Consider the following 13,768-nt stretch of genomic DNA (forward strand, 5'->3'; position numbering starts at 1 on the left):
TGATGACACATATTGGTAATAGTACAACATTTGAAACATGATTAATGGCACTGAACTGAATGCTTAATAATAGCTGAAATGTATGTTTTATAATAAAATCAATTTAAGTATATGCAAGTCACATATAAAGTTCATACCATATTTCATACGCAAGGGGCTGGAGATATAGCTCAGTTGATAGAGTGCTTTCCTTGTATGCACAATGCTCTGGGATCAATCCCCAGCACCCCACCACACACACAAATACACAAAATCCATTTCATATGTAAAATTAAATCCACCATAAAACTACATTTTACATTCTGACACAAGGATCCTGTCTGGTCACAAACTAGAATGCACATTCAGTAGTATTAGTATCTTTATGAGAGGTCACAGTTTTATTCACATACACCTACTGGGTTTCTTCTTATTCATTCTGACAAATAACTTGAGCTAGGATTATTTATTTTTTAAATTTTCTGGTAACTGTAGATGGACGGAATGCCTTTAAAAAAAAAAAAAAAACATGGTGTGCTAAGGAGTGAACACTGTGCCTCATACATGCTAGGCAAGCTCTCTGCAACTGAGCCATCGCCTCAGTCCAACCTATGATTATTTTCCTACCCAGTTTACAAAGACCATTACTCAGGATTAATAATCATGAATACAAAAGAACATATAATACAATGGTAAAAATGAATCTAACAAATAATTTGGCTATACTTACACTTTAGCAGTTAACAGTAGACATGACATACTCTATCAAGTTTGTACGCAACTTCAAAAGCATTATGTAATTTTGATGAACTGAAGACTTATGGAGTAATGAATGTATTTCAGTAATTGAAAAGCAAACAACTTCAGATGACTCAGGAGGCTGATAACTAAGCTCAAAATGGATAAATGAGCTCAAGACCAACTTAACCAACTTAGTGATTAACTTAAATATGTCTCAAATGGTGCTTAGAAGGACTCGTTTTCTGGCTTAGTGGTAGAGCAAATGCTTAGCACGTGTGAGGCACCAAAGTGGATCATCAGAACTACATAAAGTTACTCAAAACACACACACACACACACACACACTCACTATTGGGATGCAGCTCAGCTGAAAAGTGACCCTGATTCAGACATTTAGTATTAAAGGAGAAAAAGACGGGCCATTGTTCTTCTAGCGTATTGCACAAAATATTTAAACGTATCTGCCATGAAAAAAAAAAAAAAGCTGCAGGAAGCTGAGGCAGGAGAATCATAGAGTTCAAAGCCAAGTCTTAAAAAAGTGAGGTGCTAAGCAACTCAGTGAAATCCTCTCTATAAATACAAAATAGGGCTGGGGAGGTGTCTCCGTGGCGGAGTGCCCCTTAGTTCAAACCCCAGTTCAGTCCTCCACCAAAAAAAAAAAAGCTGACTAGCAACAGAAAATGGTTGCTTATTCAGTATGTATAGAGTATAGAATCCTAAGGATAGTTTCAAAATACATAATCAATAGACTTAGGCATCCTGATTTTTCTGTGTACAAAATAACTAAAATATGAAAGTAAATTTGTTTCCACAAAGCAATTCTCAAATACTGTGAGGTATCAATAAATCATAAACTGAATATTAAACAAAAACACTTCAAATGAGATTTTAACATCTTACCTAATCCGGGAGCAATGGTACACATCTATAATCCTAGTCACCTGGGAAGCTTAAGGTGGGAAGATCTCATGTTCAAGGAGAGGCTCAGCAACTTAGTGAAGGGTTAAGCCCTTAGTGAGAACCTGTCTCACAAAAGGGGGGAAGGGGATTGCCTGGTCTGTAGTTCAGAGATAAAGTGTTACCACATTCTATCCCAAATACCCCACCCATCCCCCAAAAAACCAAGAATCTTGTAACCAATGGTTTCAAATTACTCTATTTAAAAAAAAAAAATTAATGATAGAAGATTCTTTTTCTTTTCCCTTCATACCTCACTGGTGTGAGCAACCCAGCCACCAGTAAAGATATTACTTAAAAAAAAATTTTTTTTAAGGCTGGGGTGTAACTCAGTGGCAGACCACTTGCCTAGCATGTGTTGAAGTACTAGATTTGATCTTCAGCACCACATAAAAATAAATAAATAAATAAATAAATGGATGAGGGTGCTGTGTCCATCACAACTAAAAACTTTTTTAGGGCTGGTTTGTGGCTCAGTGGTAGAGCTCTTACCTAGCATGTGAGGCACTGGGTTTCTCAGCATCGTATATAAATTAAGTAAAGGACCTTATACAGCTAAAAATTTCTTTTTTAAATTTTTTTAAATAAAAACCATGTGAAAGAAAACATTCATTTATCTTTTTTGTACCAGGGACTGAACCCAAGGGCATTTAAATACTGAACCACATTGCCAGTCCATTTTTAAATTGTATTTAGAAACAAGATCTGGGTAAGTTGCTGAGGATGGCTTTACCTGGTGATCCTCCTGCCTCAGCCTCCTGAGCTGCAGGGATTGCAAGTAACCTTCAGCACTCCTGGGCCCCAAAAGTAGTACCTTTTTGGAGGGGCAGGGAATTAAACTGAGTCACATCCACAGCCCTATTTTGTATTTTATTTAGAGACGGGATCTCACTGAGTTGCGTAGCTCTCTTGTTTTTGCTGAGGCTGGCTTTGAACTTGAGATCCTCCTGCCTCAGCCTTCCAAATTACTGGGATTATAGGAATGTGCCACAAGAGTCCAGCCAGAAAATACATTCTTGAGAAAATACATTCATGATTCTCAATATTAAGTTTTTTTCAGGTCTTTTTTTTTTTTTTGTACCAAATATCAGGCACAGGGATGCTTAAAACTGAGCAATATTCCCACTCTATTTATTTTGACAGAGTCATGCTAAAATAGTAATTAAAGCTTCTGATGCCGCTGAGATTTCAGGTTTCCACCATGGCACCCAGCCTTTAATGAAATGAATGTTTATAACTTAGATTAAGGTGCATTTATTTATTTATTGGGGGGTAAATAGGTATTTAAACAAAAGGCACTCTACCATTGAATCACTTCCCAGACCTTTTTTTTTTTTAAAGAGAGAATTTTTTATATTTATTTTTTAGTTATTTATAGTTATTTTTTAGTTTTCTTCGGCGGACACACATTTTTGTATGTATGTGGTGCTGAGGATTGAACCTGGGCCACACGCATGCCAGGCGAGTGCGCTACTGCTTGAGCCATATCCCCAGCCCCTTCCCAGACCTTTTTATTGAGACAAGGTCTTGCCAACTTTCTTTTGGCCTTGCTGAACTGCTGAAAATGACTATGAACTGGTGATCCTCTTGACTTAGCCTCTGGATTCACAGGGATTATAGGTGTGTGGCACCAATGTGGTGTTAAGAACACAGTATATCACAGTAGTCACAACAAAGTTTCAATAAAGCAACCTAATATCTGACTCAAGGTAATGTGATGATTAATGTACATAAAACCTCATCAGGACATAATATTATTCCAGTATCAGTAACTCAATTCTTAAGAAAAAAATTACCTGTGATGCCTGTACTATGATGGGCACTCCTAAAACACGCTGGCCAGTTAATCCTATTGCTAGAGGCACTGAGCTAACATCGACAAACTCCACATAGGCAATCCCTTTGGAACGTCTTGAATTTCTATCAGAAATCATCCTCACATCTCGAACCTGAAAAGAAAATAAACATTTAATAGAATTCTGCTTGTGCAATAATGCACTGTGACCTATATGAATATAATTATTTCAAAAGCAGGCACGAATTACTTGAATAGGTTTAGGACTACAACTCAGTGGTACAACATTTTGTCTATTACTTTGTCAGCCTTTTGTTTGACCACCAGTACCACAGAAACAAACACAGGAATGTAAAATATGTATTCAGAAAACAAGGTGCATTGATGATGGAACAAAGTATGAAAAAATAAAGTTCCCTGACTTCAAACTGCAGCATGGACAGAGACACAAAAAAAGCGATAAATTTCAAGGATTATTGGCATTCTATTTTTTTTTCTTTGTGTTGAGGAGCGAACCCAAGACTTCATGCATACTAAGGATGGTCTCTAATACTCAGATCAAGCCTTAATCTTTTTCTTCCTTTCCTTTTTTTTTTTTTCCCAGAAGGGGCTTGTTATTTTGCCAGGCTGGCCTCCCAAGTGACTATGACTACAAGTACCCTCGATTCAGCTAACCCCTCCGTTTTTTTACTTTTCTCACTGACTGGGAATCAAAACATTTTATGGAAGGCACAGTGGTGCACAGGTGTAATCACAAGGTGTGCAGACACTGAAGCAAGAAAACTCCATGTTCAAACAAAGCCAGCCTCAGCAACTCTGCAAGACCCTTAGCAAATTCAAAAGACCAGAGGCTGAGGATGTGGCTCAAGCGGTAACGCGCTCGCCTGGCATGCGTGCAACCCGGGTTCGATCCTCAGCACCACATACAAACAAAGATGTTATGTCTGCCAATAACTAAAAAATAAATATTAAAAATTCTCTCTCCCTCTATCACTCTCTCTTTAAAAAAAAAAAAAGATGTTGTGTCCACTGAAAACTAAAAAATTCTCTCTTAAAAACAAAAAAAAATTCAAAGACCGAATATCAAAATATTAGACTGGGGATACCGTACAGTGGTAGAGCACGCATGGGTTCAATCCCTAGTACCAAAAATAAAAGAAACCAGAGTTTCCCATATCTTGATGACCCACTTACCTGACCAACACTATTTAAATGTTTTGATGAAAGGGCAATTACATTAACTCTAACACCACTAACTTACAGAGATGGAAAAAGTTATTTATGGGCAGGATAACAAAAATAAATCTCATGAAAAACTTGGAGCATATATGTTTTCTGCATTTTACCTGTCATAATACTCATTTTTAAAGCACTCCAATATCCACCTACTACTTGACCTCCATAAAAGGTTGTTACCTTTCCTACTGTGGAGAAAAACTCTTCCAAATCTCTTGGTCGAATTCTTGCTGCCAACTGCATGCAGAAAACTGTCCTGGCATCTCTTTCCTCAGGAGTTAGATTATCAATAGGTTCCCTAAGAATAAAGAACACAGAATTAACTTTATAACTTGTTCTTTTCAAATAATTTTTAAAAGTACGTTTTCAGTAAGCAGAATAAACTTTTATCAAAATTAATACCTACGTCCAAGTCCATATTTACTAAATTTTTTTATACACAATGTCTATAATTAATATTCATGTGACTCAATTCCTTCAACAGAATAATGACTAAATCTTTTTTTTTAAAGGGGGGGGGAGACAGAGAAAGAATGAATTTTAATATTTATTTTTTAGTTTTTTTGGCGGACACAACATCTTTGTATGTGGTGCTGAGACGATTGAACCCGGGCCACACACATGCCAGGCAAGCACGTTACCGCTTGAGCCACATCCTCAGCCTCCTAAATGTATCTTCTAATCACATTTTGCATTCTATCAGGACAGACCTCCACTTGACTTACAATGTTCAAAGTAGTCATTTCTCTACAATATTAAAAGGTAACTTAACAGTTTAATGACAATAATACAAACCCTGACTACAAGTACCAGACATGCAAAATCTGTACAGTGGATGGTTTCCCCACAACAAAACCATGAGGCCATTAAATTGTTTAAAAATAAAAAATGATAGACAAAAATAATAAAACCATAAATGATAAAAAGTTCTTCACGTAAGGAAAGCTAGTTTATTTTACAAAAAGTAAGCTGGCTGTTTATTATTTAATTATATTAAGCTTATAAAACTCAACAAGTTTAGTATCTGAATCATGATTTTTTGAAATAATTGAAGACCACAGAAACAGTAATCATAACTAAATCAAAAGCTAAAAATCGGCCTCACTTAATCCTTAAAGATATAAGCCTAGAAGCTGGGGTTTTGGCTCAGTGGTAAAGAACCTGTCTAGCATGTGTAATGCACTGGGTTCACATCTCAGCACAAATAAAGGTCCACTAACAACTAAAACAAGTAAATGTTTCATTAGAAAGAAAATTTAAGAATCATTAAGATCTTTATCAAATCCTAAATTCTGCAGTGTAACTATAATACACAAAAACACACAATCAACTCAAAGTTTAAACAACACTCCTTTTTTAGAACTGGGGTTGTGGTTCAATGGTAGAGTGCTTGCCTAGAACATGTGAGGCATCGGAATAGATCCTCAGCACCACGTTAAAATAAACAAATAAATAAACAGATAGATAGATAAAGACATTGTGTCCATTTAAAACCAAAAAACATATATTAAAAAATAATACTCCCCAGGGCTGGGGATGTGGCTCAAGTGGTAGCATGCTCGCCTGGCATGCCTGGGTTCTGTTCTGAGCACCACATAAAAATAAAAATAAAGATATTGTGTCCACCTAAAAAAGAGGAGTAAAAATAATAATAATAATACTCCTTTTTTTAAAAGATACGTTAGAAATGACAGGAAAGAATGCTACCACAGCCAGGTGAGGTGGTGCACTCCTATAATCCCAGGATGGGGGAGGAGAATCATAAGTTCAAAGCCAGCCTCAGCAACAGTGAAGCACTAAGCAACTAAGTGAGACCCTGTCTCTAAATATGATATAATAAAGGGCTAGGGATGTGGCGCAGTGGTTAAGTTCCCCTGAGTTCAATCCCTGGTACCAAAAAAAAAAAAAAAAAAGCTATTATACAGAAAATTTTTCCTTAAACAAAAACGATACTTGGGGGCTGGGGCTGTAACTCAGTGGTGCAGTGCTTGCCTCATATACTGGGTTTGATTCTCAACACCACATAAAAATAAATATATTTTTTTAAATGACATACTTGACAGGACTGTTATTTAGGAGACAAATAATCCATGTAAAGCTTTGAGAATCTGAGCATAAGAATAAACTACTTAATTAAGTTAAGAAAAAAATTTTTGTGGTGCCTGGGATTGAACCCAGGGCCTTATGTATGCAAGGCAAGCACTCTACCAACTGAGCTATATCCCCAGCCCTAATTCAGAAAAGTAGAGCTACTGGGGCTGGAGTTGTAGCTCAGCGCAAGAGCACTTGCCTCCTATGTGTGAGGCTCTGTGTTCAATTCCTAGTACCACATATAAATAAGCAAATAAAATAAAGATCCATTGATAACAAAAAAAAATTTAAAACGTAGAGCTATTTAAAACTTGTTACAATTACTTTGACTCTTTCTTTAGCTATTGAAAATTCTGTTACGGGCTCGGGATGTGGCTCAAGCGGTAGCACGCTCGCCTGTCATGCGTGCGGCCCGGGTTCGATCCTCAGCACCACATACAAAGATGTTGTGTCTGCCGAGAACTGAAAAATAAATATTAAAATCTCTCTCTCCCCCTCTCCTCTTTAAAAAAAAGGGAAAATTCTGTTAACTCAAATAAGTTACCTACACATCATAATAGTGTTTCGCTCTTTTTAAATAAACGAAATTAAAATGAAAGCTACTGAAAACTCACATGACAATTCACATTTACTTCAAGGTATTAATACTACTAAAGAAAACAACATATATAACGTGATCCAAATTATTGGGGTTAAATTTAGAAGTAACATGAACTGCAAAAGTGTTTCCCCCGCCCCTTTTCTCATTTTGGCAAAACCCATATAAAACTATAAGTTTAAAAGAAGGGGAAAAAAAAAAAAAAGGGACAACAGCTACCTCACAGGACTCTTGTCTTTTCTGAATGGACTTTTGCTTCGGGAACGTCGTCTGCTGCAAAGTTAAAAAGTTTCAGAAGTTACTCCAAACGTGTAAATCACAGAAGTTCCTTGAAAAACAATTTAAACAATTCAGAAGTATGTTTAAAAACCTTAATTTGATGCTATGAGGCAACCCAATCTTTCCTCGGATGGCACTGTTAAATTTTGGTCCGGAGCTAAAAAGGAAACACAAAATTACACTAGTTACAGGTTTAGGGTCTTGCTAAGATCGCATTCATGCGCTCTCCAGCAAGTTTTACATTGTTAGGCTGCTTGTTTTCCACCTCAAGTATGAAGAGGAAACAAAAAGACTTCGAAAAAGCTTAACTCTTTCCCAGGCATGCTTGCCCTTATATTTATCCATCCTGGACCACTTTGAGGTGCCAAGACCATAGGTTACAGCCTCAAATATTTAAGATTCTGAAAATGTTCGCACCCATTCGCATATACTTTTCAAAATATATATGAATATATTCCTGAGACTTGAAAAGCACACATGTAAAACTAAATCCCTCTGAACTTTCCTCACATCAGCAGTAACTTAAACTATTTTGTGTGCAGATCCCAAGAATCCATTTGTAGATACTTTCTTGAGAGCACATATGAAAATTCTACATATACATATACAATATATAAGTTTTTTTGTTTCAACAACTTCTTTTCAAAACGGGAACTGAACCCAATGGCCTTTTGCCACTGAGCAATAACCCCAGCCTTTTTTGAGACAGGGTCTCACTAAGTTGCTCAGGGCGCTGGCTTAAAGTACTGAGGCTGACCTTGAACTTGCAATACTCCTGTTTCAGCCTCCTGAGTCACTGGGATTACAGGTATGTGCCATCATGCTCAGCTAAAAAGGGAAAAATTCCTTACATAGTCATTAGAATTTTATCTATGCAATAGTCTTACACAGCACAAAGGCACACCTTAGTGCACTGTACTTCAGTTCTCTGTAACAAATATTCCATAAAAACTGTGTGATGGCAATTTACCAACTCTTCAGAAAATCTGAGAATTTCATGAATTAAAAAAAATATTTTGGAACAGATATTAGGTGACTTTTATAAAATTGGTAACTTTTGTGCCTTGTAAACAAGAAGCTAACTTATAGGGACCAGTTGGATATATGTACTTTAGTGCTCATCCTGCTATTCTACTCCAGAGTACCAAAATTAAATGAGCCCATGAGGGACTGGGGTTGTGGCTCAGAGGTAGAGCGCTTGCCTAGCCCATGTGAGGTGCTGGGTTCAATCCTCAGCACCACCTAAAAACAAATAAAATAAAGATATTATGTCTAACTACAACTAAAAATATATATTAAAAAACAAAGAGGCCACAAAACAAATTTGGTTTAGTTTTCATGAAAACTTCTACTTATAATAACCAAGCACTTCCAAATACAATTCTTTTATAATGAGAAAGGTCCTTTCCAATTCAGACAAATGATAATTGAGAATATACATTTTCTGGATAAATTAAAATTCAAGAAAGAATCTATAAACTACTTCCTTTCCCTTTAATTCTGAATCAATCTCCATGATAGCCTCCATAGTTAAAAATCATTTGAAACCCGAAACAAATTTTAAACCATTAAGGATTATAAGCAGAAATTAAATATGCATTCAAATTAGAAACAGTTGAAGGTAACTGCTTTCATTTGGTTCATTCTGGCAAAATGATGTTATATATTCCCATTTTAGTAATACAATAACTTGAGGAACTGGACAAAAAGCAAAGAATTTTAATACAACATTTAGAATTAAAATAGCTTTGTGGTCCATTTTCAGATAGTGAAAAATTATATTAAAAAAGCATGTTGGAGAAACCTAGAAAAAAGGTAGTTCAATTCATTAAACATGAAAAGATCCACAATCAGAAATCTGTTACTAACTCCCAGTGCCTTCAATATCAAAACACTCCATAATTCTAGGAAGTACTCTTAAGTAATTTTACATTACTATCTCATTTATTACTCATTATCAGCTTACTCCAAGTTAGTTCCTTCTTAAAAGACAAGAAAAAAAGAGAGCTAAGTATCTTTCAAAAGAACCAGGACTGTTTCAGGTCTCTCTGAATTCTATTCTCAATCATTCAAAAAATAAAACTGAAAGTATGTATTTCCCATATAGTTTATAACTGTGATTAAATAGGAAATAACATCAAAGCATTAAGGACTACTAGTAGTTTCAATCCATTCTTAGAATTGTCTTTCCAAAGTTAATACAGGTATTTTTTATCTTCCTTCTGACTTGTTTAACCACATCAAATATCCTGTAGTGATTTAATCTTCAAAGCACTTTTAAAGTATCTCACTACTATTAAAGAGGGCTTAAAAATAATGTGTGATGAGCCTAACAAATGATCTTTATCAAGGACCACATGTAACAAATTCATAAAGTATCTGTAGTTTCAGCTGGAAAGAGCCAGATATGTAACTTAATATTAATTAATCACATTTGTAATCTACACACCTAAGTTTTAAATCTTATATATTTAATAAACATATTTTATAGCTCATACACCTTTAAGCTTTCTTTTTTCAAGCATGACAGTGCTTCAGTCTAACTTTGATGGGCATAAAATTAGAATTTTAGCTAGATTGACAAAAAATAAGCTAGTATACCTGGTAAAATAGAAATTTCATTTATTTCTTCAAACATTGTACCTTTGCTTTTCTAATCTTTAATGGCAACATCCTTAATCTTTAATACTTTTAACCACTTACTGAAAAATAAAGTCTCCTAATTCAAAGTTAAATTGCTCCCCAAATACCCAGAGAATGACCCTCCAACCAAAAATCATAATTATAGTTACATACTAGGGACTTCTATAACGGCCTCGGAATCTTCGATCTCGACTTCTTGAGCGGCTACGTCTCCTTTCTTTGCTTCTACTTCGCTTCCGTTCCCGGCTTTTGCTCTTTTTCCTTTCTCTATCTCTACTTCGCTTTCGTTCCTTACTTTTGCTTCGCTTTCGCTCATGACTTCGACTTCTGCTCTTGCTTTTTTTTCTCCTGAGAAGAAAACAAATCATCATTATCTTGCTGTTTTAAAACCCCACCAAAATATACTTTTAACACTCAGAATTTTTATCCTTTTGTAAACTCATTCTGCTGTTAACTATCATACAATGATACATAATCATATTTTTAAAAAAATTCTAGATGTGGTTAACACTACCCCCCATCTTTGCCTTATAACTGAAAATGATCAATCAATGTATTGTGAGCCATAGTGTTTTAAGAGCAGGAACTGCAAGGATTTCCTGAGTCAGCTACAGCTTTAATGAGAAATAGGACTAGTTGCCAGGTACAAGAAAAACCTGAGCATTTCAGTAAAACTTTCATGTTAACCATCTAAATAAGCATTATTATAATCCACAAGGTGGATATATCAAGTTACAATAAATCCATGAGTAATAGTAGTTGTTCACATATAAAAATTTTCTTAATACTAAGTCCATTTTTAAACAATTTACAGAACATTTTATACTTTCAAAGGGCCACATAGGCATCAACATTTTGCTTTTCATAAGCAAAGAAACAATAACAAAGGACACTTAGAACTAATGCAGTTGAATGCACTTTGAAACTATCAGACATTCAAGTAACTATTTAAAATACTTAAAATTTAAAGTTGTAATAAATACACCAGAAAATGGAGAATGCCATTTTTACACCAGTTTACACAAGCCTGTGGAGTGCAATAAAATAATCAACTTGACCTTCACAAATCTTTATAAAATCACAAACTCTGAAAGGTAAAAAAAAAAATCCAGTTATATATATATATATATATATTCATTTCTAAATTCTTCACAGTATTCTACCCTTCATTTCATAATTAAAGCTTACAATCTATATCTGTGTCATCATCTAATTAGAGGTGCCTTCAGATTTTCAATATAAATTAAAAGACATTTCAAAATAAAATTCATTCCACTAAAATGTCCACGTGAAGTGGTTTAAAGATTGAATACTGAGAACGCTACATCATTATCTGGAAATTTAATTAACTGTTGAGTCCTTATCAAAGTAGTTAGCATAAGAGCAACTGAGGTCCGCCTCAGAGAACCCATAAGCAGGTCACCTTAGAGTGCATTGAAAATAGAAAATGAAGACACCCACCTTCTGGAATCTTGAAACCCACACTCCAATCACAAGGAGATGTAGAGCTTTCCAAGGAGGCAGAAACTTTGTCTAAAATTTCAAGATAATCCACCTGACTGTCAGAAATGTATATGCTAGGCAGCACATGACAGAAAATTAGGCTAAACTCATTATTTATATAGAAGTCAAAGCAATGCCCAGAAGGGCAACAGATAACATTCCATTTTGCCTCAAAAACCTGACACTATCTCTTACAAAATTCTGTGAGATGGTTAAAACCAAAAGTATGTGTTTATAACCATACATAATTCAAATTAGGGGACAAGATAAAAAGTATTTTATTCCCCACAAAAGACACTATTAATAAAGATTTTCTCTCTTCATAGATGGCCCATAGCACAGGTAGCCAACCTCTATATTTATCTCTCACAGACCCCAAAATATACTCTGCCAAAGACTAGGCTTCAAAAATCAGAGAGCTAATTTTAACTTAAGATCTTCCTAGGACTTTTTGTAAATGAGTTCCCACCCACATCTGAAGGCAACCCCCATAGGTAAAAAGACAACAATGTACTAAGACATTAAGGAAACATAATCTACATATAAGTCCAGACAAAAAGTTATATAAGAAACCAGTATACTTCTCTGTAACAAATTCCAGCTTCAAAGAATACGTGTTAGGTTAACTAAAGAACTGTTATCAAAATCCATACTAATAGTCAAATCCTGTTACAACTTAAATGGGACTTTCCAAAGTCTTTAGTGGCAGTGGAATTTTGTACTGAACATCATTGAAGTAAATGGTCCACTGGTCTGGGCCTTTGGACTTTTTGGTTATATGGCCTCTGCTGTAAAGGTGTTTTGCTATAACTGGATTTGACCTCTTCCATGTAAGAAGATCTAAATTTTAAATGCAAAGTATTCTGGAAAATAAGAAAAAAAAATAGAAAAGTCATTTATCCCAAAATTTATAGATAATCCACACCACAGTAGCCAAATATTTCAACTGTGTCATTTTACTGTTATCCTTTTTTGAGTAGTTCTCTAATTTGAGCTGAAAGGAACAGATGCCAGTTTATACTTTGCAAAATTGGTTACACTAACAAATACTTCCATGAGGGCAACCTCAGGTACTTAAGTTACTGTACAAAGCATATTTTGAGGTCTTGCCAAACTCAGGAGTGTAGCTCTTCAATAACAAGCTAATTGGTAACCTTTTGTGTTATAAGAAACAGTTCCTTTTATTACTGGGATACAATGAAGTGTTACATGTTCAGAAACACTAAAAAAGAAACACAGTGGACTATTTCTCACTGGGAACTTTCATATTACCTTATTAAGAACTAAATCAAGAGTCAGTGGCTTTTTTCAACACAGTTTTAGGGTGGAAAAATGCAAAGCAGCATTTTCCTTTGTAAGACAATTTTTCCTAAAGGCAAAAATTTTTTGTGTTCAAATTAATTTGAAAAATAAAGTTCCTTCAGAAAAAAAAATTTTTAAAAAGCTCCTGACTAAACAAAGGTATCATTTATACAACCAGATTTAATTTAGGACAGAAATTCTGACAGAAATATTTTATATGTTTTAAAAGAGTATTGGGAAATAGGCCTCCCTCAAAGAATCATATGGCCAATTAAATTACGGATTCTTCTTATTTAGTCCCTCAGGACTTTTAATTTTTTTGGTAGCAGGGATTGAACCCAGGGCCTCTTAATCACTGGGCCATATTCCCAGTCCTTTCTTAGACAGGGTCTTGCCAAGTTGCTGAGACTGGCTTTAAATTTGGGAATCTCCTGACTCAGCCCCCAAGCCACTGGATTATAGGAATGTACTGCCACACCCAGCCCTCAGGATTCTTTACATTACATTAAGGCCACTAAATACCATTTATGCAGAGCCTGATGCTTGATTTCCTTATAAAAGCTTGCTGGCCTTGAAGATTTTTAGATGCAGGACAACAACAAATATAAACTCTAGATTACATTAGGGGCAAGGGGTAACTTCAG

General features: G+C 35.3%; 1 protein-coding gene across 4 annotated transcripts in view; it reads right to left on the bottom strand.

Moving 5' to 3' along the window:
• The window catches only part of Rbm39 (RNA binding motif protein 39), a 32,646-nt gene that overhangs the window by 14,320 nt on the left and 4,558 nt on the right, over nucleotides 1–13,768 (bottom strand). For 2 of the 4 annotated variants that reach the window (XM_026383312.2, XM_026383311.2), the window contains exons 4-8: nucleotides 10,473–10,667; nucleotides 7,768–7,833; nucleotides 7,617–7,670; nucleotides 4,889–5,006; nucleotides 3,474–3,626 (exon numbers count right to left, since the gene is read on the bottom strand). In XM_026383312.2, coding sequence (XP_026239097.1) covers nucleotides 3,474–3,626; nucleotides 4,889–5,006; nucleotides 7,617–7,670; nucleotides 7,768–7,833; nucleotides 10,473–10,667 — 586 coding nt within the window. The remainder of the gene's footprint in view (nucleotides 1–3,473; nucleotides 3,627–4,888; nucleotides 5,007–7,616; nucleotides 7,671–7,767; nucleotides 7,834–10,472; nucleotides 10,668–13,768) is intronic. The other 2 variants (XM_026383315.2, XM_026383313.2) reach the window with 1 other exon arrangement.

Source organism: Urocitellus parryii, chromosome 6 (assembly GCF_045843805.1).
Source record: "Urocitellus parryii isolate mUroPar1 chromosome 6, mUroPar1.hap1, whole genome shotgun sequence".
NCBI lineage: Eukaryota > Metazoa > Chordata > Mammalia > Rodentia > Sciuridae > Urocitellus > Urocitellus parryii.